At 35.8% G+C, this 23,487-nt stretch overlaps 4 protein-coding genes across 19 annotated transcripts; 2 read left to right on the top strand and 2 right to left on the bottom strand.

Annotated features, from left to right (window-relative positions):
* Window positions 1–1,552: 1,552 nt before the first annotated feature.
* gask1b (golgi associated kinase 1B) lies at window positions 1,553–6,788 on the bottom strand. 3 transcript variants are annotated; one of them, XR_007829135.1, is made up of 5 exons: window positions 5,752–6,788; window positions 3,945–4,153; window positions 3,034–3,260; window positions 2,382–2,497; window positions 1,894–2,033 (listed from the first exon to the last, which is right to left on the bottom strand). XR_007829135.1 is itself a non-coding variant. In XM_051128468.1 (4 exons), exons 1-4 carry the CDS (start codon window positions 6,551–6,553, stop codon window positions 1,826–1,828), a joined length of 1,446 nt encoding a protein of 481 aa, XP_050984425.1. In that variant the 5' UTR covers window positions 6,554–6,786; the 3' UTR covers window positions 1,553–1,825. The 3 variants fall into 3 exon arrangements, 1 of the variants encoding a protein (XP_050984425.1); XR_007829134.1 differs by having other exon boundaries at window positions 1,935–2,033; window positions 2,142–2,497; XM_051128468.1 differs by lacking the exon at window positions 2,382–2,497 and having other exon boundaries at window positions 1,553–2,033; window positions 5,752–6,786.
* Window positions 6,789–7,134: 346 nt separating this feature from the next.
* On the bottom strand, window positions 7,135–13,376 carry tmem144b (transmembrane protein 144b). Of its 5 annotated transcripts, none has more exons than XM_051127744.1 (12): window positions 13,278–13,376; window positions 11,269–11,391; window positions 11,079–11,201; window positions 10,904–11,003; window positions 10,283–10,363; window positions 9,696–9,777; window positions 9,485–9,558; window positions 8,742–8,860; window positions 8,533–8,652; window positions 8,256–8,353; window positions 8,102–8,159; window positions 7,135–7,897 (listed from the first exon to the last, which is right to left on the bottom strand). In XM_051127744.1, the coding sequence occupies exons 3-12, from the start codon at window positions 11,197–11,199 to the stop codon at window positions 7,701–7,703; spliced, it is 1,050 nt and encodes a 349-aa protein (XP_050983701.1). In that variant the 5' UTR covers window positions 11,200–11,201; window positions 11,269–11,391; window positions 13,278–13,376; the 3' UTR covers window positions 7,135–7,700. The 5 variants fall into 5 exon arrangements, with proteins under 5 accessions (XP_050983701.1, XP_050983700.1, XP_050983698.1 ...); XM_051127743.1 differs by lacking the exon at window positions 13,278–13,376 and adding an exon at window positions 11,479–11,716; XM_051127741.1 differs by lacking the exon at window positions 13,278–13,376 and adding an exon at window positions 11,746–11,874 and having other exon boundaries at window positions 7,136–7,897.
* On the top strand, window positions 11,993–17,489 carry LOC127176209 (alcohol dehydrogenase class-3-like). 8 transcript variants are annotated; one of them, XR_007829073.1, is made up of 11 exons: window positions 12,018–12,105; window positions 12,314–12,384; window positions 12,909–13,010; window positions 13,239–13,386; window positions 13,554–13,641; window positions 14,790–15,009; window positions 15,104–15,364; window positions 15,521–15,653; window positions 15,767–15,785; window positions 15,818–15,905; window positions 17,098–17,165. XR_007829073.1 is itself a non-coding variant. In XM_051127750.1 (11 exons), the coding sequence occupies exons 2-10, from the start codon at window positions 12,367–12,369 to the stop codon at window positions 17,120–17,122; spliced, it is 1,134 nt and encodes a 377-aa protein (XP_050983707.1). In that variant the 5' UTR covers window positions 12,019–12,105; window positions 12,314–12,366; the 3' UTR covers window positions 17,123–17,166; window positions 17,424–17,489. The 8 variants fall into 8 exon arrangements, 7 of the variants coding, with proteins under 7 accessions (XP_050983706.1, XP_050983710.1, XP_050983712.1 ...); XM_051127750.1 differs by adding an exon at window positions 17,424–17,489 and having other exon boundaries at window positions 12,019–12,105; window positions 15,767–15,905; window positions 17,098–17,166; XM_051127749.1 differs by having other exon boundaries at window positions 11,993–12,105; window positions 15,767–15,905; window positions 17,098–17,235.
* Window positions 17,490–17,669: 180 nt separating this feature from the next.
* On the top strand, window positions 17,670–22,007 carry LOC127176208 (alcohol dehydrogenase class-3-like). Of its 3 annotated transcripts, none has more exons than XM_051127747.1 (10): window positions 17,670–17,802; window positions 18,704–18,769; window positions 18,874–18,975; window positions 19,794–19,944; window positions 20,143–20,230; window positions 20,323–20,542; window positions 20,642–20,902; window positions 20,989–21,121; window positions 21,311–21,449; window positions 21,665–22,007. In XM_051127747.1, the coding sequence occupies exons 2-10, from the start codon at window positions 18,752–18,754 to the stop codon at window positions 21,687–21,689; spliced, it is 1,137 nt and encodes a 378-aa protein (XP_050983704.1). In that variant the 5' UTR covers window positions 17,670–17,802; window positions 18,704–18,751; the 3' UTR covers window positions 21,690–22,007. The 3 variants fall into 3 exon arrangements, with proteins under 3 accessions (XP_050983704.1, XP_050983702.1, XP_050983705.1); XM_051127745.1 differs by lacking the exon at window positions 17,670–17,802 and adding an exon at window positions 17,811–17,947; XM_051127748.1 differs by lacking the exons at window positions 17,670–17,802; window positions 21,665–22,007 and adding an exon at window positions 17,811–17,947 and having other exon boundaries at window positions 21,311–21,453.
* Window positions 22,008–23,487: the final 1,480 nt, after the last annotated feature.

Genomic DNA, 23,487 nt, shown 5'->3' on the forward strand with positions numbered 1-23,487 from the left:
ATACAATTTAAATACTTTTTAATCTTAAACGCTCGTCTTGCCTTTCTCTGCCTGAACTCTGTGTATTCTGACTCAAGACAGTTAGGGTATGTCGAAAAACTCCAATCGTATTTTCTAACTTAACTTCAAAAATCATTTAAAAATCATCCTACATCGCTGCAGAAGTACCAACCCAGTCTTTGCATAGTGAACATGCAAAGATCATCAAACACCCTTAACAAAAAAGGTAAAACAGTGATTTTGAAGTTGAGAGACAACATGAGATGGGAGTTTTTCGACGTACCCTTCTTCCTCAGCTGGGATCATTTACAACCGCATTTGGAATCATTTGAAGCCACATTTAAACTGCATTTTGGAAGTTAGAACTCGGGGCACCATAGAAGACCACTTTATGGAGAAAAATGCTGAAATGTTTTCCTCAAAAAACAATTTCTTTACGACTGAAGAAAGAAAGACATGAACATCTTGGATGACAAGGGGGTGAGTAAATTATCTGTAAATTGTTATTCTGGAAGCGAACTTCTCCTTGAACTGTAATTTTATAAAGCTACAAGAATACTTTTGTGCACAAAGAAAACTAATTCAACACCTTTATTCAACAATTTCTTCCCTTCTGTGTCAGTCTTTAGCACACATTACCACAATGCATTCGGAGACTGACATGAAAGAGAATAAAATGTTGAATAAAGTTGTTATTTTAGTTTTCTTTGCACATGAAAAGTATTCTTGCAACTTTATAACATTATGATTGAACCGCTGATGTCACATGGACTGTTTTAACAATGTCCTTACTACCTTTCTGGGCCTTGAACATGGTAGTCACGTTGCTGTCTAAGCAGGGTCAGAAAGCTCTCGGATCTCACCAAAAATATCTTCATTTGTGTTTGGAATGACATGGGGGTGAGTAATTAATGACAGAATTTTCATTTTTGGGTGAACTATCTCTTTAAAAGTAAATTATTTGAGATTTAAAGTACTTTTCAAGCCATTTCAAAGATTATATGTAACACTTTTATTCTATATATGTATATTTTTTACCAACACAAACAACATAGTACAAAAATAAACACTTCTGAGAGCACAATGAATACTGCCATTCATATGAAAGAAGATTTGTATCATCTTCCCAGTGATCAACACAAGTGCAACATTACTAGATTTAACAATGATGCTGGAACCATCATCACAGCAGACAAAATGTGCAGATTATAGCAGAAATGTTCTTAAAGCTGTATTACTAATTGAAATAATATCTGACTGAAAAGTACATATTGAGAGGAACATGCATTGGAATTAAAAGTGCTTTGGTATATCTTTGACATATAGTATAACTAAAACAGGTGTCCTGAGAAATCGCACCACTCATAGCTGTAAACATCAAAACAGACTGGCTGTTGGACGTCAACATGTAGCTAACCAAAAGACCAAAAGAGTTTGAGTCTTTTCATTCGGACTGATTTCAAAAGTTTTGCTGACATGTCATTAGTGGGCGGGATTTTGGACAGAAGAGGCAGTCAGAAGCTAAGGCTGGTGGAAGTTAACAAAACAGATCATATCGCTTACAGTGCCTTTAACTTGTGGAATGTCAGTGGTGCCAAAAATTAGACCTGGACTCTTTGTAGAGCACTCAGGAGAACTATCATTTCGTCTCATCTTAAACAGGAGCAGCTCTTCCAACACCACAAAGTGCTCTTAATTTCTGTAGTGCATAGAGTTTTTCAACTCAGCAGGTCTTCATTGGCATACTAATCTTTTGAAAACATCAGCATTCATTGGAAACCAAAAGGTTGTTGGTTCGTCTTACGCATTGAAAGCTGAAGCTCTGTCAAGAGTTCATAGGTACTACTTTAATCCCATGAGCATTGATGTACGTGAGCAAGACTTTGGCTCTTCTCTCAATCACGTCAATGAGTTTTTCAATGCCTTGACGGCCACCCTGACTGTCCCAGTACTGCTGATCGAGAAAGAGCGATTGCAGTAGCTTTTCCCTGAGACGCTGAGACTTCAATACTGACACAGATTGATCAGGTAACCTGCAAGGGAACAAATATTGAAGGAATATGGTAATGCACTCCAAAATGATTTTAAGAAAATAACCACATTTAAAAAAAAAAAAAAAGTACAACAAAATTTTTACATACCGTTTTCGCAATCCCCTCAAACTTGCATTGCTAACTGACATATTATGTAATACCCTGTTGTAATGTAGATAATGTGCAAGCAGTGATACTTAAAAACAGCAATGGCCCATCATTTCGTCTGATTTATGTTATTGCACAAGTGAGCTTGCGTTCCCAGAGATATCACATTAACAGCATTGCCAGCAGAATCCCTTAGCTCAGACAGCACGTGTCAGATTGTTGGCGTATGTATTTGCTTACGTCGTCAGTGCTGTTGTGGAGGTGTTGGCTTACTGAAAGCCCAAACTTGTGGCCTCACAGAAATGAATTCTTAGTTGCAGTCTTAGCTGCAGCAATTACAAACCACCTCAGATTGTCTGGTAAGAACGAGAAAAGAAGTTGCCCAAAATTATATTTTATTTAAACCATAATGTCTATGTAAACCTGATAACCTGTGCTGACTTGTAATTTAATCAAACAAACTGTGAGTATTCATTTCCTTTGAATTCACAGGTTTGAATGTGCAATTAACTAAATCTCTGCATCTACACTCTTAAAAATAAAGGTTCCAAAAGGGGTGTTTTTGCAGTGATGCCATAGAACCTTTCAAAAACATTTTAAAAATCTAAAGAACCTTTTTCGACTATAAAGAAACTTTTTTGCATTTGAAAGGTTGCATGGATGTTCAGGGTTCTTCATGGAAACATTGATACTAAGAACCTTTATTTTTAAGAGTGTAGCAAGACATTTTAATTGAAAGGGAATACATGATCTTTTTTAAAAAAGAAAATCTGCACAGTATCTCTGAAAATCCCTGTGATTTTTGACACTTATTTGTATCTATTGTGAGATACAAATGAAAAATCAAGTGCTCATATGAACGTGTCAAATACGTTTTGCTAATTTTACTCACTCTTTGATTCCCTCTAGTAGCCTGAAGTTCAGATTCTCCTCATCTCGGTCAAAGTAGCCCTTGTTGTTGAAGAAAACCAGGTGGTGTGGGTCATGTTTACGGTGGATTATGTGTGTCAGCTCTGTGCTGTCCTTGTCTTTACATTCTTCATGGTGACCAAGCTCAACACAGGTGTCTTCTGGGCGAGGCTTGAATCCACAGCAGTTTTTATCTAGACGTTCATAAATCTGAGAAGAAACACAATCTTTTGCTTAAAGGATTTTGAACTCTCTTTTGCTTAAAGGGATAGTTTACCCAAAAATGAAAATTATGTCATTAATTAATCACCCTCATGTTGTTCCAAACCTATAAAAGCTTTGTTAATCTTCAGAACACAAATTAAGATATTTTTAATGAAAACCGAGAGCTTTCTGACCCTGCATAGACAGCAATGCAACTGACATGTTCAAGGCCCAAAAAGGTAGTAAGGAAATGTTAAAATAGTCCATGTGACATCTGTGACTCAACCGTAATGTTATAAAGCTATACTTTTTTGTACCACCCCCCAAAATCTCTTATTCAATGTTTTCTCTTCCATGTCAGTCTTTGACACACCTTCATAAACTTCATATGGCCTATTTTATCGATGTTCTTACTACCTTTCTGGGCCTTGAACGTGTCAGTTGCGTTGCTGTCTATGCAGGGTCAGAAACCTCTTGGATTTCATCAAAAATATCTTAATTTGTGTTCAGAAGATGAACAAAGGTCTTACAGGTTTGGAACGACATGAGAGTAATTAATAACAGGATTTTCAATTTTGAATGAAATATCCCTTCAGATTAAAATAACAAAATGTTACAACTGTTTTTATGAACAAATGTTGATTATGAACAGAGCTGCAATGCAGAAAGACACTGATGATAGTGGAGTACCTGCAGGAGGAAATCAAAGACTACCAGCTTGCTCCATTCGTTATGGTGGATGCTGGTGCAGCTCCATTCTGGTTTAGGTATGACGCCCCGATGCCAGCATTTGTGTTTGAGAGAAGTTTGATATAAGCCCCAGTTCAACCTCTCAGAAGGCTGATCTACTACTGGGCTTAAAGAAGAATCCCACAAAACCACTGGACAAGGCTGACCATCTGAAACAAGATGAATATGCATACATTCATTGAGTCAGCATCAGTCATACTTGCTTTGTTAATAGCTAATGACAGCTTTTTATGACACTAAAACTGCTCCCAAGAAAATACTATCCACCCTTTTCTTCCCGTAAGAGTGGACACGGCCATTTGTAAATTTTATGGGTGTGGATTCTGGTCTCATCCACGTACAGCTATTTTTAGCTGTACAAACAGCTCATTTTGCTGCATGATATTGCAAATTGGTGTGTCTTACCATATTATTTTAATGTATTATCTTTATTATGAGCACATTGGTTTGTAGTGCAGTTTCACAGTTTACTGCACGATAACAAACATTCATAGGCTTACTTACATGTTGAAGAAAAGGGTGGATAAGATGCACTCAAGTTTAATTGCAGTAGATGACAAGCAAATTGTGCTTTTCTCAGACTTTTCTCAGTACCGAGATCACTTTTCTTAGTTATTTTACGATTACTATTTTTGTATACTTTATCTAATGCAGTTTTTTTTTTTTTTTGTAAGTAATCAAATTCTTTTTACGGACACTATATTCTTTACTAACTTAATCCAACATTAAATAAAATAGCATCTGCTACTAAAATAATTATAAAAAAAATTATAAAAATATTATTTATTAAAAAATATAAAATAGTTAAAAAAAGTTCTTTCTCACATTCGAAATAAAAGTTTTTGTTTACATAATACATGTGTACTCTATATATTTATTATGTATATACAGATACACACACATGCACGCATATATTTAAGAAAAAAAAAAATGCTATGTTTATATATTAAATGTATTTATATTAAGGCTGTCAACCGATTAATCGCATCCAAAAAAACAAAAAACAAAAACAAAAAAAAAACAACAACAACAACCAAACAAACAAAAAAGTTTGTGTTTACATATTACATGTGTGTGTACTGTGTATATTTATTATGTATATATAAATACACACATACATAAATATATTTTTGTATTTATATGTAAAATATTTATATTTATTTATAATCTAAATTATATAGAGGTATAAATATATATACATATATATATATTTTTAATACATGTATGTGTGTGTATTTATAAATATAAAGAGTAAACACACATTTAATATGTAAACAAACTTTTAGTTTGGAATTGATTAATCGTTTGACAGTCCTAAAATATAAATTATATGAATCCAAATATATGCATGTAAATACATTTAAATGTTTTCAAAATATATAGTGTATGTGTATGTATTTATATATACATAAATATACACAGTGCACACGCATATATAACGTAAACAAAAACTTATTTTGGATGCGATTAATCGCGATTAATTTTTTTACATCACTAGTTTGATTATATACAAATAATAATTAAAAAAAACAGAAAAATGGAGTAGAATCAATTTTAACAATTTTTTTTTTTTTTTAGCAAATTTCACACAAAGGACATGGCAAGTAACACAATTAAACTTGATTTTTTAAAAGTAGAAAGGCTAAAATAGTATTTCCTTTCGTTTTATTTTATTCATTATTACTATTATTATTGTGGTTTTATTTATTTACTTAATTTTTAGTTATTTATTTTAAACGTACAGTACCTCCAAGAGAGTGGAATCGTCTGCTGACGGCTGGCAAAGTTCTGTTCAGTCCCAAGATCCTGTCTAGGTGAAAGGCGAACACCTCACTCATGTCCAAGGGTCGTTTGACGATACCGTAACATTTATGACACTCTTCAACATCATCCGTGCCATTTGTCGCACTTTTAAATAAAATGAAAGAAGAAAAGCCCGGAGGTGTCACTTCATCAATTTGCGTAATTTTACTATCGGCTAGAAAGCGCATGGCAGTAATATCATCATAGCTGAACCATGGAGGAGCTTTTTCACTGTATATCCTTATGGATGAATAGCCAATATCACTGCCATAAATCTCAGCATATCCTAGTCGTTTGTTAACGGTGTTTGTATTGTGCACCGCGTCCTTCGCTTTGCCCTGTGTGCCACCCTGCTGTCTCACTTTAACTTTCTTTCTCCGGAGTTTGGGACGCACCGTGCCCCTGATGATGGCCGGTTTGTGCCGCTTAGATTTGAGGGTTATGTACACCACATTAGACCTGGTCGGGCTCACAGAGTCATTCACCTCTCCATCAGCAAGGTCCTGGTCGGTTTTACTCTGAGAATAAACGCTATTTCCATTCCACAGTTCAGAACGCTTGTCCTGGCGAGCAGAAGTGCGACTAACATGAACGGTGAAAAACAAGTAAACAAAACACACAATGGCAATAATCAAATACTTCCTAACGGAAGAATATTTCCAACAGTTGCAGACCTTCAAAAACAATACGGACAAATAAATCAAAGTGACCCCGACATTTCCAGGACGAGTCGAACGCGTATCCATTGGTACGAGCGTCTGCGCATGATTAAGTCGATTTTCTGTTATCCACGTTGGAATAGCGGTCGTTTCGTTTACATATTGATGTTACACAGGAGCTCCAGATGATCCGCTCAGCGCAACCGCTCCAGCATGAATGAGACAACTGTCCCAATGCCGGATCAGCTGAGATAACAGTCCCAAACTAACAAGAATGTTGCTTGTCCTTACGCCCCATCTGCAAGCGCAAGAGACTGCAACGCTGTCATTACAAAGTACGCAGAACTAACAGTCACGTTTTCCACGAAATATATATTTCTGTGTACATTTCTTAGCTGAGAAAAATGCATCTAAAATAGCATAAACTGGTCTGTTCGCTGGTTTTAGTATGGTTTGGAGGAGCTAAACCAGCAGCTTAAGGTGTCTTTTTTTTTTTAAATTTGCTGAATGGGGGTGAAAACTTTTGAAGATCCAGAAGAGTTTTAAGCACTTTCACCTGGTCTCACTGGGAGCACGCCTAACTGAACCATCCGACCACTAGCTTATGTGTCAAGCTGGGAAACCCTCTTAATTCAGCAAACCATCTGGTTTATTTTATTTGATTTATTTTTTACAACAGCTACTTATAAATTACAAAAACAGGAATGCTGAGGTCTGCCGGAAAGACCTTAAAATTAATTACAATTGCATATCCCATCAGGAAGAAGTTGCCTGTGCACACCTGCCTGTAAACAATGCTGTTTTGACATGTTCTCTACTTGAATTTACTGGTGTGAATCTGTGAAGCAATAACATGTAATAATGATGGGCTTCAGTAAGAGGAACAGGATGCAGTCACAACAACAGCACAAACTATGTAGTAATTTACGTTTATCGGGAATGCATTGTTTTAAACTGTAGAGCTGTATGCTTGTCCAGTCTTTGCCAGTCTCTCTGCTGAGTCTGATTGGAGAGATAAAAAGCCACGAAAACTTGCTGGTCAAAAATTTCAGTGACCCTTATGATGACTCAGTTGAATAAATACAACAAATATAAACACAAAGCTATAAACAACCTAGCCAGAAAGGGGAAATGGTTTAATTCAAATACACGTGAACTTACACAACACCTACAATTAATTCTGACAGCAATTAAAATGCAAGAGCAAGAAACGTGCAAAATACATCAAGGGCTACTAAGCAACTGCAGAGGCCTTATGCAATGTGATAAGACTGTTCAATGATTGCAGGAATATTGGTTTAAAACCTGATCCACCATTGCCACCTTGTGGTAACATAACGTACAGACTCAGATCTTTGAATAGGCAGTTAACACGGAGCCAGCCAGAACAACACAAGATGCCAAAACAAACAGCAGCAAGTTCCCAAGTCCCTGAGGAAAAAAAAGTTTGTTAGGATGGCCTAAACACTAAACAGAAGTCAACTCTATTTCTTTATTAATACAGATAATGAATCAATACCAATAGTTTCAGTGCATATTACAAAGTGTTCTTTCAACACATAATAAAAGTGTCAAGCTCGGTCATGTCAAAATGCCATCCGAAACACTGAATGAATACAAATCGCTTTTTGTTACCTACTTTGACCTCTTTGAATACCACACTTCCCCACAGAGCAGCTACTAAGCCATAACCCTGAAAGCCAAGTAGAAAACACTATCATTACATACGATTTGCAATGCAAGGTGAATGAGGGCATGAAAGATTTTTTTTTCTTTGAATGATACTTACAGCATTAATTATAGGGAATGTGATCACTGCACTAAGGTAGTAATTTGCCATAAGCCAGGCATATGTGGCTAATCCCCACATCAGGCCACTCAAAAAACCTGCATGGAAGATCTTACATGAGAAACACAGGAACTCTATATTCAGAATATCACATATGTACTTACTGTACGCTTTACATGTAATTCAATATAGTTACAGCTGTGGTGGAAAAATAAAGCAACATGGCCCTTTAACCAAATTAAAACAAAGATGATGCAATGCAAAACACATTAATTACCAGGTAAGATGGCTCTGGGATAAATGCGAGGCCTGTTTTTCATGACTGCACAGTAAGCAAGAAAATACACTGTGCTCATGAGGAAAATTCCACTGTAATGGGCAAAGCAGTAGTCAATTTCTGTAATGGACGGCAAAACATGTTAGAATAGCCCATTTCATTAAGCTGTCATTGATATTTAAATTTTTTAATCATGCTAATACACATACCATTCTGACTGGATCCAGTAAACATACTTGAATTGTTTGTGGCGTGGACTTTAATATAGAAAACGGGCACAAAAGAAGATCCGTAAAGGACACCTGAAAATATGGCCAAGATGCAGCCACTGTAACAAGAGAATATCATGGAAAATAAATAGTCTATAGATTTAAATTAAATACCATAGATGTAAATTTAAAAATGACCCTGGACCACAAAACCAGTCATAAGGGTCATTTTTTGAAATTGAGATATACTGTACATCATCTGAAAGCTGAATAAATAAGCTTTCCATTGATGATGGTTTAAGACTAAGTTTATTTGGCCGATACACAATAATTTGAAAATCTGGAATATAAGAGTGCAAAAAAAAAAAAAAAAAAAAAAATCAAAATATTGAGAAAATTTCCTTTAAAGTTGTCTAAAAGAAGTTCTGAGCAATGCATATTACTAATAAAAAATTAAGTTTTGACATATCTGTGGTAGGAAATTTACAAAATATCATTATGGAACATGATCTTTACTTAATATACTAATGATTTTTGGCACAAAAGAAAAATCAATGTCTATACAACAAAAATACCCGTGCTACTTAAAATACTAAAAAATAAATCAAATCAAATCAAATAAATCAAACAAGTGCAAGTATATTTTTGCACAGAAGCCATCAATCTCAGACTTTTAAGTACAATGTTGATTTACTAGAAAAACTGCAAAAAGAATGGAACTTGGATGGCCGACAAATACTTACAACACTCTCTTGCTCTTTGGTGAAATTGTGTCCACCCATGAATCACTGGGGCTTGTACTGTCTGGATTCAGCCTCTAAAAAGAGACGTGTGAATGCACATACTGTACACACAAAATCTCAGCAAACATTAGTGTATCCAAGACAAAATATACAAAACATTCTGCAGAATATCCAAAAAGCTCTTAATGTGGAAAAGCTCTAACAAACTTACCCTATCATCAATTAACAAAGGCATGGATTCAGTAGATGAACGTTTCTGAACATCACTTTTCACAAAGAAGAATATGATGGCACTGAAACAAAGACATGATTGTGTTACATAAAATCTGTACCAAAGGGTTCTCTCTCACAATAAATAAAAGGTAAGGATGTTTTTTTTCCATATCCCATAAAATCAGATGGAACTGTGGATCCAATACAATGTGACTTCAGGTCTTAGGAGGAGATTTATCCTGCCTTACACAGTATATTACATTTTCAATTTCAGAGAAACTTTTAGGCGAGTAACACGGCAGCTCTTTGATCTTAGAAGGATCTTGCGTAAGGTGTAATTCCTAAGTGAACTAGAAATATTTTCAGGATGGAAATCTTGTCTGTCCATATTAAGGCGGTGTGCCCGCAGCATTTCCTTTCCATTGGCGTGGGTTTCGCCTCTACTTTGAGGACACGAATGAACACAGTATTACTTTGTAAAATTTCAGCCTTCATTAACCAGAGACATCCTCTTAATGGTCTACCTTCAAATACTATGAACACAACTAATGCTTAAGGATATCACATCACCTGCTCTCTCATTACCTTAGCAGACAAAGGCCAGCTCCACAATAATTGAGTATAGGCTTGGATACATCCTCCGGATGAAGACCAAACCAGCCAAATCTTGAAAGAAATGAATTAAGAGGTTAACTCACCTCTGTCTTTAATAAAAAACATGGATAACTCTTTACAGTAATGTGCCTTTACATTAACCAACAAAGAGCAACACATCATTATTTATCAATATTTGTTCATCTAATTTAATTCAAATACAACTGTTCATTGTTAGTTTATGTTAGCTCAGGTCCAATAATAATATTAACCATGTTAACAAATTAAACCTCAATCTAAAGTAGCTTAAAATTGCTTTTAAAAAGTGCATTAAACCAATGCAACAGTACTTGTGAGAAAAAGTATGACTCTAATTTTGAAATAGTTATGCATAAACATTCAGATCACAGATATAAAATATAAAAACTACTGTTCTCAGTATTTTCCAGATGCTTGTGTCACCAGTGGACTGCTTAGCCAAGCTTGTCAACCAACTCGAATGGCATAAACTAGCCTGGGCCATCATGGAAAACCACGTTCCAAAGTTGTACATCAGGAAACTCAATTCATCCGTAGTTTAAGCCCTTTCTGTCAACCATCAATCCAACTTACCTTGAGCTTGCCCATCCAATTAGCAAACCACTAGATCCCCAAAGCAAAATTCCAAGTCCAAGGCCAATAAACTTCACAACTGGGACTGCTGTTATATTTCCTGAGAGGTAAATCTGTTAGAAATGACATGTGTATACACTAAACACATTTTTATTCACCCACACATATACTTTACCAGTGGCCCAAAGTGCTCCTCCGAGCATCGCGGCAGGATGAGCTCTGGAGGGGCGAAACAACGTATCCACAACCAGTCCAACAAACCATATAGCTGAACAGCAAATCCACTGAAAAAACATTCCTGTAAAGACAACAGATTTTAACACAATGTCCTTTAAATGTTAGCTTGAAGGATAAAAGTTACTCACCATCACCGGTATCAACTGTTTTAACAGGAACAAAGTAACTTCCATACAAGAGTACTGAAATCACACAGGCCACAAAGCCATAAGCGGTGTCTGTACTGTTGGCTTCATTAGAGGACAAGGACTCTAGGTATAAAACAAATAGTATAAAACTGAATGTCGACTACAGACTTGTTGCATTTATGCTTAAAAGAATAATAAAAGCATATTAACTGCCTGCAACAGATCAACGACTTTCCAAAGCCCACACACCCAGAGGTGACACAGTAGCATACTGTCATATTTAATTTCTAATATACCTTCAGCTGACAATGTGCTACAGCATCTTATAACAAAAAACACAATTACAGCTAGTAAAGCCATCAGACTATCATCAGCCGGAAAGGTATAAGCACTACATTTGTTATTGTGGCAATGCGGTGAAGTGGTTTGTTGTAAACCAGGTGTCATTAATTGGCTTCACTATCCCGCCCTACTAACCAATCAGAGTGTTTTGGGAAGGTACTAGGAAGCCCCAGTCACCATTCACTGTCATTAGTATTTTTTCCACACATAAAAAGTGAAGAAAGTCATACGGGTTTGTAATTGAGAGTATAAATAGGTTTATGATTCCGGTCCTTGATTCTGATTGGTTAAGTCGCATTCGAAAACGTAGTTTCCAAACAGCTCCGCTAGATGTCGATCACGTTCCAAATTTGTTTTGATTTGGCCACACGTGGGCAGAAGGAGAACGGTTAGCCAATAACATGAGGCTTGGCCAGCATCCCAAAAACTGAAACCCAGAAAAGAAATACCAACAACACTGCTCCCATAAACCCCGATATAAACACTAATCATTGAGTGAGTTAAGAATAATAAAACCATGCATCTCTTGTACCGAATGCCTTTTTGTATATTAACACGTTGAACTGTAAAGTAATAAAAAATAGTAGTACTAGAATTAGTAGACAGTGACATGACCATTCTGTTTGTATCATCAGACTATGTCTGCTTTCGTTTCAGCATTTTAACCGCTATGAATGTTCTGTCTCTGCATATGTGTGTATAGCAGACGAAAGAGCACAGAGGAAAAATTCACTGTATCAAAAGTGTGTCGTTGCCATGGAAACGGAGGGTAAGGTAAGGACATAAAAGGGAAATTAATGTAATGAGGTAGCAAATAAAAACAGCCTCTAATGCTCAACAACTTTGCATTTGTTTGATCAAAAACAGTATTTTAAATGTAAACAACAGCATGATCCTTTCGATTTTTGGTGCTCTTATCAGCCTTTAAAAAGTATTTTGTGGAATGCATTTTTAGAATTCTTTAGAATTTGTTTGAAATAAAAATCTTTAATAACATTATAAATGTCTTATCTGTCATTTTTGATCAATTTGCTGCATCCTGTCGGCGCCGATGGACAGCGCACCAACATGTAGCGTCATTGCGCTCCGGGCGTCCCGAGTTCGAGTCCTGGCTCGTGGAAGATCCCCCCCTCTCTCTCCCCCTTTATTTCCTGTCATTGCTATACTGTCCTATCAAAAATATAAAAAAAAAAAAAAAAAAAAAAAGACTGCATCCTTGTTTAATAAAAGTATTGATTTAAAGATCTTACTGACCCTAAATGTTTGAATGGTGCATATATGTAATTTTGTTCTCTAAGGTGATCAAGTGCAAGGCAGCAGTGGCCTGGGAACCAGGAAAACCACTCTCTATTGAGGAGGTGGAGGTTGCCCCTCCTAAACCACATGAAGTACGAATTAAGGTAGATCTGTAACACTATACTCATCATAATAAAGTATAAATGAAGGCCTGAACTTAAAAGACAACATGAAAATCGGCCTGAGAATAACCACATATTTATTGCTTTGAACTGTATGCTTTTAAATAATTTAACCTTAATTTAAAATGATATTTAAATAATGTATATTTAGATTAATTCTCTTTCATTGTGCTTTCAAAGGACTAAGTATTGTTTTGTCTCTGTTGGCAGATAGTAGCGTCTGGAGTATGCCACTCAGATTGGGCTTACCTTTATGATGTTGCTAAAATGAAGCCACAGTCTTTTCCTTTGATCCTGGGGCATGAAGGAGCTGGAATTGTGGAGAGTGTTGGTCCAGGTGTCAGAAAGGTGTCTAAAGGTAAACCAAAAAATATTCTTACTTCTAACAAGATATGTATTGTTTCTAAATAAAAATTCTGAATTCCCAATTGCTTTATCATAGATACATGAATGTAAACGTGTGCAGAAGTGTGTAAGCATGTGACATGCATTATTTCATAACACTTAATTTTCATATGTCTGCAGGAGATAAAGTCATTCCTTTGTTCCTGCCACAGTGTGGACAATGTGAACGCTGCCTGAGTCCAAAGACAAACCTCTGTACAAAAAACTGGTTAGAATAATAACAATAAAACTATTTACACTACCAGTCAAAAGTTTTTGAACAGTAATATTTTAAATGTTTTTTTCTGCATTTATTTGATCCAAGGTACAGCAAAAACAGTACAATTTTGAAATATTTTTTACTATTTAAATAAATTGCTATTTTAATATATTTTAAAATGTTATTTATTCCTGTATTCAAATATAAATTTTCATTACTCCAGTTTTCTGTGTCACATGATCCTTCAGAAATCATTCTAATATGCTGATTTGCTGTTCAAGAATTTTTTTTTATTAATATTATTATCAATATTTAAAACAGTTGAGTACATTTTTCAGAATTTTTGAAGAATCGAATGATCCAAAGACCAGCATTTATCTGAAATAAAAAGATTTTGTAACATTATACACTACACCATTCAAAAGCTTGGAGTCAGTGTAATTTTTTTTTTTTTTTTTTTTTTTTTGGGTGGTGGGGGAGATTATAGAAATTAATACTTTTATTTAGCAAGGATACTTTAAATTGATCAAAAGTGATGATAAAGATATTTATAATGTTACAAAAGATTCTGAACTTTCTATTCATCAATGAAACCTGAAAAAAATCTACTTTTTGTTTTCAACATAATAATAATAATGATAAATGTTTTTGAGCAGCAAATTAGAATATTAGAATTATTTCTTAAAGGATCATCTGACTGAAGTAATGATGCTAAAAATTTAGCTTTAAAATCACAGAAATAAATTACATTTTTAAATATATTCAAATAGAAAACAGTTACTTTAAACAGTAAAAATAACTTACCGTTTTGCTGCACTTTGGATCAAATAAATACAGGCTTGGTGAGCAGAAAAGACTTAAAAAACATTACAAATCTTACTCTTTAAAAACCTTTGACTGGTTGTGTATTTATATTAAATATTATGTATTTTTTAACATTTGAAGAGAGATTAGCTAGCACTGGAATCATTATTTAACTGAATATGATTTTATTATGATTTATTTAATAAAATGTATTGCTTTTTTAAAGTTATTTATGAAGACCTGAAACTTTTTTTAATGATCCATGTTGTTACTGTTGCAATGGAAAATTCTCTATATCCATTATTCTATATCCATCTGTTTGACATTCATGGACATTTTTCTCTGCCTCCCAGGGAGAAAACTCAACAGGGTGTTCTTGCAGATGGCACCAGCAGGATCACCTGCAAAAACCAGCAGATTTACCAGTTTATTGGTATCAGCACCTTCTCTGAATATACTGTTGTGCCAGAGGACAATGTCACCAAGATTCACCCAGACGCTCCACTGGACAAAGTCTGTCTGTTGGGCTGTGGAGTGTCTACAGGATATGGAGCAGCAGTGAACACAGCCAAAGTTTGTAATGCCTGGAATATAAACCAATACATTAAATAAAAATAGCATCCCACCAGCTTGTAGTGTGTTATATTTTTGTCACTGTCTTCCCCAGGTAGAATCTGGCTCTACATGTGCGGTGTTTGGTTTGGGAGCTGTTGGACTAGCAGCTGTCATGGGATGCAAGGCTGCCGGTGCCACCAGGATCATCGCCACTGACATCAACCCAGACAAGTTTGAGATCGCCAGGACTTTTGGAGCAACTGAGTTTGTGAACCCTAGAGACCAGAGTAAACCCATTCAGGAGGTGCTGAGGGAGCTGAGTAATGGTGGCGTTGACTTCTCTATTGAGTGTGTGGGGAATGTGGGAGTTATGGTAAGTTCCAATAACCAGTATTAAATTTAGTATCTATAAGTTTATTAGTAGAGCTGTAATCTGTGTCGTTTATATAAGCAAGTTGCCATGTAGAAGAAAGTCATTTACTGTATATGCCCTGAGGTTAATTCAACTAATTCAGTTTCCTCTGAGCAGAGGGCTGCCGTGGAAGCATGCAGTCCTGCAGGGGGGATCTGTGTGATTGTGGGTTGGATTGAGGTGGAAGAACTTTCTCTAGCTCCCCTGGATATCCTATTAGGAAGAACTTTAAAAGGCACTTATTTTGGAGGTAAAGGCCAAGGCAGCTTTCCCTGTATTTAGTGTAGTGTGAGCTGTTTGGATGGTAAATGCGCAAAATTAACAATTTTACGGTAATTAACTTGCTGTTCTTCCGATTGACAGGTTGGAAGAGTGTTGAGGCGGTGCCCAGACTTGTTCAAGACTATATGAACGGGAAGCTTCTGCTTGATGAGTTTGTGACACACAGACTGACTCTAGATCAGGTTAATCAGGCCTTTGATCACATGATCACCGGAAAAAGGTTATTTTTTCTATTTCATCTATTAATGAAAACAATTACGGATTTGTTTTATGATGGAAAAACACCATAAAATGTTGCCTATTTTACATTCTTCAATAATCTGTAATGTTCAGCATAATCTATATGTTCATATACAGTTGAACTCAAAAATTTACATACACCTTGCAGAATCTGCAAAATGTTATTATTTTAACTGAAATAAGAGGGACCATAAAAAATGCATGTCATTTATTATTTAGTACTGACCTGAATAAGATATTTCACATAAAAGACGTTTACATATAGTCCACAATAAAAAAAATAGTTGAATTTATAAAAATGACCATTCAAAATTGTAGATACACTTCATTCTTAATACTTTGTTGTTATTTGAATGATCCACAGCCTGTTTTCTTTTGTTTTGTTTTGTTTTGTTTTTTTGTGGTAAGTGATAGTTGTCCATGAGTCCATTGTTTGTCCTTAACAGTTAAACTGACCACCATTCTTCAGAAATATCCTTCGGGTCCCACAAATTCTTTGGGTTTTCAGCATTTTTGTGTGTTTGAACCCTTTCCAACAGTGACTGTATGATTTTGAGATCCATCTTTTCACACTGAGGACAACTGAGAGACTATCACTACAAAAAAAAACAAAAAAACAGCTGTGGATCAGGTAACACAGTATTAAAAAATCAAGTGTATGTAAACTTTTGAACAGGGTCATTTTAATGAATTCAACTATTATTTTACTTTTACTTTTATGCGAAATGCATTACTATTTATTTTACTTCTATGTGAAAGATCTTTTTCAGGTCAGTACTAAATACAAAATAACCTGCATTTTGTATGATCCCTGTTATTTTGGTAAAATGATTAATATTTTGCAGATTCTGCAAGGTGTATGTAAACTTTTGACCTCAACTGTATGTTCATATAAATAAACTCATATATTATATGTTCATATTATATGCTTATATTAAAATTCATCCACCTTTAGAATAACTTTCGCAGTAAATAAGTTATTGCAATTTCGTTAAAGATAAAAAGAAATAAAAAGAAACATACATGAATTAATTATTCACAATAAGATCTGTAAAACATTTATAAAATACATAGGGTGAACTATGTCTCTATTTATAGTTTCAAAGTCCGGGTTATTTTTTTATAGTTTCACAAAAAACTGTAATTTGGTAATCTGTTTCTCTCCTTCTCAGTATTCGGACAGTGATTGAGATGTAACATGGAGATTATTCCCAATATCCTTCAGACATCTCAAGTACTTGGTGGGTTCCTCCTCTGCCTCTCTAAAGGCCATGCACTATCCAACTGAACGGCATAATCAGTGTCATACGTTTGTTATTCTGACAGTTAAATGCCATTATGAACTTTGCAGAATAGTATGAAAGACTTTTTCAACTTTTATCAAGAAAAAGATTGATAGGTCTATATTTAAACAAAGATTATCTATCTGCTATTCCAAAAGAAAAAGTCATACTACTGAATAAATTAATGCTTGTTCTTTTTGTTTATATTCTCAAAGGAGGATACAAGGATCATGTCTGTTATGATCAGAAATGTTCCACACAATAAAGCCAAGTCTATTGAATTTGATTTGGTTGTATCTCTTCTCTATTAGTAGCAGATGGCAAGTTTGTGATGCAAAACATCCTTATTTACTCCATTTCTTTTCTCTCTGTACAGCAAGAATATTTCTACCTTGTGTCTAGGTTTTTTTAATTCTTTTTTTAGGCTTACAGTCGTTGAATTACCATTAGTTAAGTTGTGTCCACAAGTGTTGCAAATTTCAGTGGGGCTTCAGTACATGCTGCTCATTATCTTTTTGCACAAACTTGTTTTGCTTTTGCCGCCACTGGGAAGAGGAAGTCTGACACAGTTATCTGTGGGTCATCCAATCACACGTAAGCAGGACTTCGTTCAGCTGCTGTATTGGTCAATCAGTCAGTAACATATGTTTTGAATAATCACAAAGCAGCTTCGCACTAGGACAAAGTACACTAGTACCAGGAGGTTCTCTCCCGAGCCCTGACAAAAACAGCTCTGCGTGTAAGTTATGAATAGCATACAAACATTTGCAAACTGTAAATCTGTGCATGCAGTCATCTGCTTTACCAAATGCATTTTAAGTATGGTAAACTAGTCAAAACTACATTTTAGCATTGAGTGATGTCACAATTTAGTATAGTGAAAATGATTTAGTATAGTGCTTAGTATTTAAACAAACAGTTTTTGAAGATAAAGTGAAGTTTGTTTTTCTAACATTTAAGAAATGTGTACTGTTTACCAAAAATTGCGTTTGAAACATCGCCATTCTACAATGAAAGGTTTTGTATGCTTGAGAATGTAAACTTGACTGTATATAACATATGATATACATAAGTGCAGTTGCATACTTCCTTATTGCTACACCATACAGGGAGGAGTGAGTAACACATCTGATACCACATAATGCAATGTCATGCCTGTGTGCACAGATATAGATTATAGTGGGATCTAGACTTTACGTAATCTATGATATATTTCATAACAGTTTATTAATGATGATAATCCATCAGAATATCTTTAAAAATGACACACTTCACATGAAAGTTACTGTCATCTAACATGTTAAGCTAAAGTGGGGTGGTACTTAAATTATTTTAAATATTGCAACAATGCATGTATTTTCATAATTAGAGATGAAATCATCATATTTAACCACGTTATATATGTGACAATTTAAAAATAAAAAAGAAAACGAATTTAAAACAGCGTTACATACATCATGTGTTAACATTATTATTGTTGTTCATGTTATTTTAGAAGGCTGCTTATAGACACGATTCATTGTTTTAAAAGTGTGAGTTTACCATGGATACTGAGGGTAAGGTAAGGACATAATGGGATGATTATCCCATAATAATGAATGTTTTTTTTTTTTTTTAATGTGACTAAAACAAATCACATTAAGATTTAATTTTTTTTTCTCTAAGGTTATCAAGTGCAAAGCAGCAGTGTCCTGGGAACCAGGAAAACCATTCTCCATTGAGGAAGTTGAGGTTGCCCCTCCCAAAGCGCATGAAGTACGAATTAAGGTACAGTAGGTCCATTACACTTCATTGGTCATATCTGCAAATAATCTGTTTACATATACCATTATTATGATGTTGTATCAATGGCCGGGCCAGGTTCAGAAATTAACCTTTCCATTAAGGGACAATATTTATCCCTGGAACTGATTTCCAGGGACATTTTTACATTTGTAAGGGCAGGTTTTATAATCACCTTGTGTTTTAGTACTGAATGAATTTGCGGCAGCAAAGTTCCTTGATTATTATGCCGAAATGAGAGTATAGTTCCTAGCCATATCGACTTTTCATTTTTCATCTGTCTTTGTACACAATGTAACTACAGAAACTCTTTGGTCATTTTTGAGCAAGATGCTAACGGTCTAATCGAATTCAATGATCTATGCTAAGCTATGATAAAAGTGCCGGAGATCAGCTGAATGGATTCAAAAACTGTTTAACTCTAGGGGAGTTGGAAAATGAGCCTATTTTCAAAAAAAAAAGTGGAGTGTTCGTTTAAGTTCAACAAAAACACGTTTGATTGATTATAAGGCTTGACACTGCACAAAACAGTGTTTAAAAGCAATCTGATGCAGTGTGAGCAAATCAAAATGTAATTCCATAAATTGACACTTTTCATTCATTTTCAGATTTCATTTTAATTGCGACAGCTGTAATACGTTGTTTAGCTGTGCATGGGGCATTTTTTGCCCCTTTGTCTTGAATTTATGGGGCATTTTTGTTCATTTTGGTGGCATTTTTGCCACAAACCCTCGTTAATTTCTGACCCTGGGCCAGGCAGTATTTATGTATCAGACCAATAACTTTCAGTTGACCCTTGTCAGATAGTAGCATCTGGAGTATGCCACACAGACTGGACTTTCCTCCATGAGGTTGGTAAAAATATGAATCCCCAGCCTTTTCCTGTGGTCTTGGGACATGAGGGGGCAGGAGTGGTGGAAAGTGTTGGTCCAGGTGTCACAAAAATGTCCAAAGGTAAACAATTATTATTATTATTGCTAATTTTAAGTAGTAACTTCTGCTGAACAGTAATCATTAAAATTATAATTATCATTTTACCTTTGCATAAGTACAAAACGTGTAACGAAAACATACAACAAGCAGATGCAAAAAAATAGCAAGATCAGCCTTGATTAAATAAATATGCACTGCCATTCAACTGTTTATCTACAGGAGACAAAGTTATTCCTCTAGTCGTGCCACAGTGTGGACAATGTGAACGCTGTCTGAATCCAAAGACAAACCTTTGCACCAAAAACTGGTTAGTTAATGTTACTGAGTGATGTTCTTCTGAACTCATAGACTATATTCATGAGATAAATCAATTCCATTTAGACTCTTTTTATTTCCTAGGGAGAAAACTCAGCAGTGTCTTCTTGCAGATGGCACCAGCAGGATCACCTGCAAGAATCAGCAGATTCACCAGTTTATTGGTATCAGCACCTTCTCTGAATATACTGTTGTGCCAGAGGACAATGTCACCAAGATTCACCCAGACGCTCCACTGGACAAAGTCTGTCTGTTGGGCTGTGGAGTGTCTACAGGATATGGAGCAGCAGTGAACACAGGCAAAGTGTGTGCGATGTCTGATTTCGACAGTCAATACATAAAATAAAAATAACATGCCCACCAGCTTGTAGCTGGTCATATTGTCTGACGTTGTCTTCCCCAGGTCGAATCTGGCTCTACATGTGCAGTGTTTGGTTTGGGAGCTGTCGGACTAGCAGCTGTCATGGGATGCAAAGTTTCCGGTGCTTCCAGGATCATCGCCGTTGACCTCAACCCGGACAAAGCTGAGATCGCCAAGATATTTGGAGCGACTGAGTTTGTGAACCCTAAAGACCACAGTAAACCCATTCAGGAGGTGCTGAGGGAGCTGACTAATGGTGGCGTTGACTTCTCTATTGAGTGTGTGGGAAATGTGGAAGTTATGGTAAGTGTAGAAAAGCAAATAATCTCAAATCTTGTATCAAAGAGGTCTATTTCAAACTGCAATAAAATATCCTATCTTACAATCAGAGGGCGGCTGTGGAAGCATGTAGTCCTGCAGGGGGAGTTTGCGTGATGGTGGGCTGGACTCGGAAGGGAGAACTTACTCTGGTCTCTGAGGATATTCTGATAGGAAGAACTCTGAAAGGCTCCTATTTTGGCGGTAAAACATGTCTGATCAATTTAAATATCCCCTTTGACGGCATTTTAATGTTTATGTTGCAGTACCAGGTTGTTGTGATATGAAGAATTACGTCTAATCATTTTACAGTCCTCTCTCATTTTCCTGTATTAGTGGAAAACACCTGCCAATATTTGAGTAACTTCTCTGTTCTTCCTATCTGACTGACAGGTTGGAAGAGTGCTGAGGCAGTGCCCAAGTTGGTACAGGATTATATGAATGGGAAGCTTCTGCTCGATGAATTTGTGACACACAAACTGAGTCTAGATCAGGTTAATCAGGCCTTCGAGCTTATGACCACCGGGAAAAGGTAAGTTCTGTGAATCTAATGATCTTGTATTGTGCTGATAACACAACAAAGCATTGCTATGACTGTATGCCTGACATTTGTCAGTATTTCAGTAGTCTGGTGTAGTCATATACACACACATTAACCAAAAGAAAAATGTATTTGTTATGGCGTCTAATTATTTAAAGTGAAATGTATTACACTGTACGCTTAACCTCCTTTTCTCTCTTTTTCAGTGTTCGTACAGTGCTCAAGATGTGAAATGTAGGCAACTTTGTCTTTAAACCAAAGTGTTTATATTCTGTTATGACATCATATCCATCAAAGATTCAATGTTGTCATAATGCAATGTGAATACAGCTGCATAGATCTCAACCGTTCTCATTGGTCCCAAATCCTATACAGCATAATTATACAATAAACATTTATTAACTTGTCACGTCAGTTATTATGGTTTCATATGTACTGTACAGAGAAGTATGCTTTAAGTATTTAAAGAAATATGCTTCTTTAAAATACTTATATTCTCAAGGAATATGTAGCTTTTTCATACAATAAAGCTTAATCTGATGCATGTGATTTGGTTGCATCATTTCTGTTTCACCAGTAGATGGCAAGCTTGCACTACAAAACATCCTTATTCACCTACTTTGTCTTCTGTGTGCTGTCTACATTGAGACTCTTGAGTTTCTTTAGTCTAACCTTTATTATTTCACTAAGGCTTGACTCAATATCTGCTAAGTGTTTTTGTGTTTATGTTCCACATCATTACAGAGCAAACCATGATCACTCCAGTCTCGTAGCTACCATTATTACCCCTTGAAACCACTATCCACCAGTTTCCATCTACAATAATATCATTTGAGCCTTCATTGTCTTTTTGTGGGACGTGAGAAGTCTCTAGAAAAATAGAAAGAATTTTGTCATGGGGAGATGGATGGGTGTGTGTCACTAGGGGTTACATGCAGCTGATCACGGGTTGCATTTTGACCTTGGTAATATTATATATTGATTTAATACAGCATGCTCTTGAGGGTTAGAATAGCAGTTGTGGCCTGTCAGAGCCAGAGACAAAAGGCTGGCTGGGGAATGCCTCGCCATGATGAACTGGGATGGCTGTCCAGGAATTTGCTTTATTGTAGTTCCATTCAGATCAAATGAATACTCTTGGCAGATCCCCCTCCCCCTTTCCCATCTTTATGTAAAATGGAAAATGATGCGAAGTCTACCTCACGTTTACCCCACCCCTGCCATATTGTGCAATCAATCAGAGATTCAAAGCTGCGTGTTTTTGCTGCTCTTCATTTGAAACTGAGAAAATTGCTGAAAAATGGAGACATCAAATGATAGAAGACAGCCAGCAACAGGTGCCTGTTCACTGAGCTCATTTGTGGATGCAGGGAATTTTGTAGGGGACAAATTAAGGCCCACTAGGTAATATATGTATGCATTACATTTCATTACATTTAAAGCTTTTCTCAAAATAAAATAAGATACACAAAGGTTTATAATTACTGTGTCATTCAGACCGTTTCTTTTCAGTTGGCAGATATGATGCTAAAAGTAATAAACATACACTTTATGTTACAAGTAGACGGTAGCGTTGTGAAATTCTACAACGTTACATTTATCATGATAATTATTTCCCTGGTGAAAAAACCAGCATATGCTGGTAGGTATGTTTAGATGCTGGGATGCTGGTTTAGGTATGTTTTGGTGCTGGTTTATGCTGGTCCTTCACTGTTTTTTTGCTGGTCCTTTGCTAGTTTATGCTGGTCATGTTGCTGGTCAAGGACCAGCATAAACCAGCTAAAGACCAGCTTAAACCAGCACCAAAACATACCTAACCAGCAAATATGCTATTTTTTCACCAGGGTTCAGCAGTAAAGACGTTGAATATTTGGAATTAGAACGAGTGATGAATGAATTATTCTTCTGAATCAGATATAAATGAATCGGTCAATTAAGTAGTATCTTTTCGAAAACTTCAGCTGAACCATTTGTTTTCCAAAATGACTTCTTTTGTTTCAAACACTTAAAACTCCGCACTTTGAGGACA

The sequence above is a fragment of the Labeo rohita genome, chromosome 14 (genome assembly GCF_022985175.1).
Source record: "Labeo rohita strain BAU-BD-2019 chromosome 14, IGBB_LRoh.1.0, whole genome shotgun sequence".
NCBI classification, from domain to species: Eukaryota; Metazoa; Chordata; class Actinopteri; order Cypriniformes; family Cyprinidae; genus Labeo; species Labeo rohita.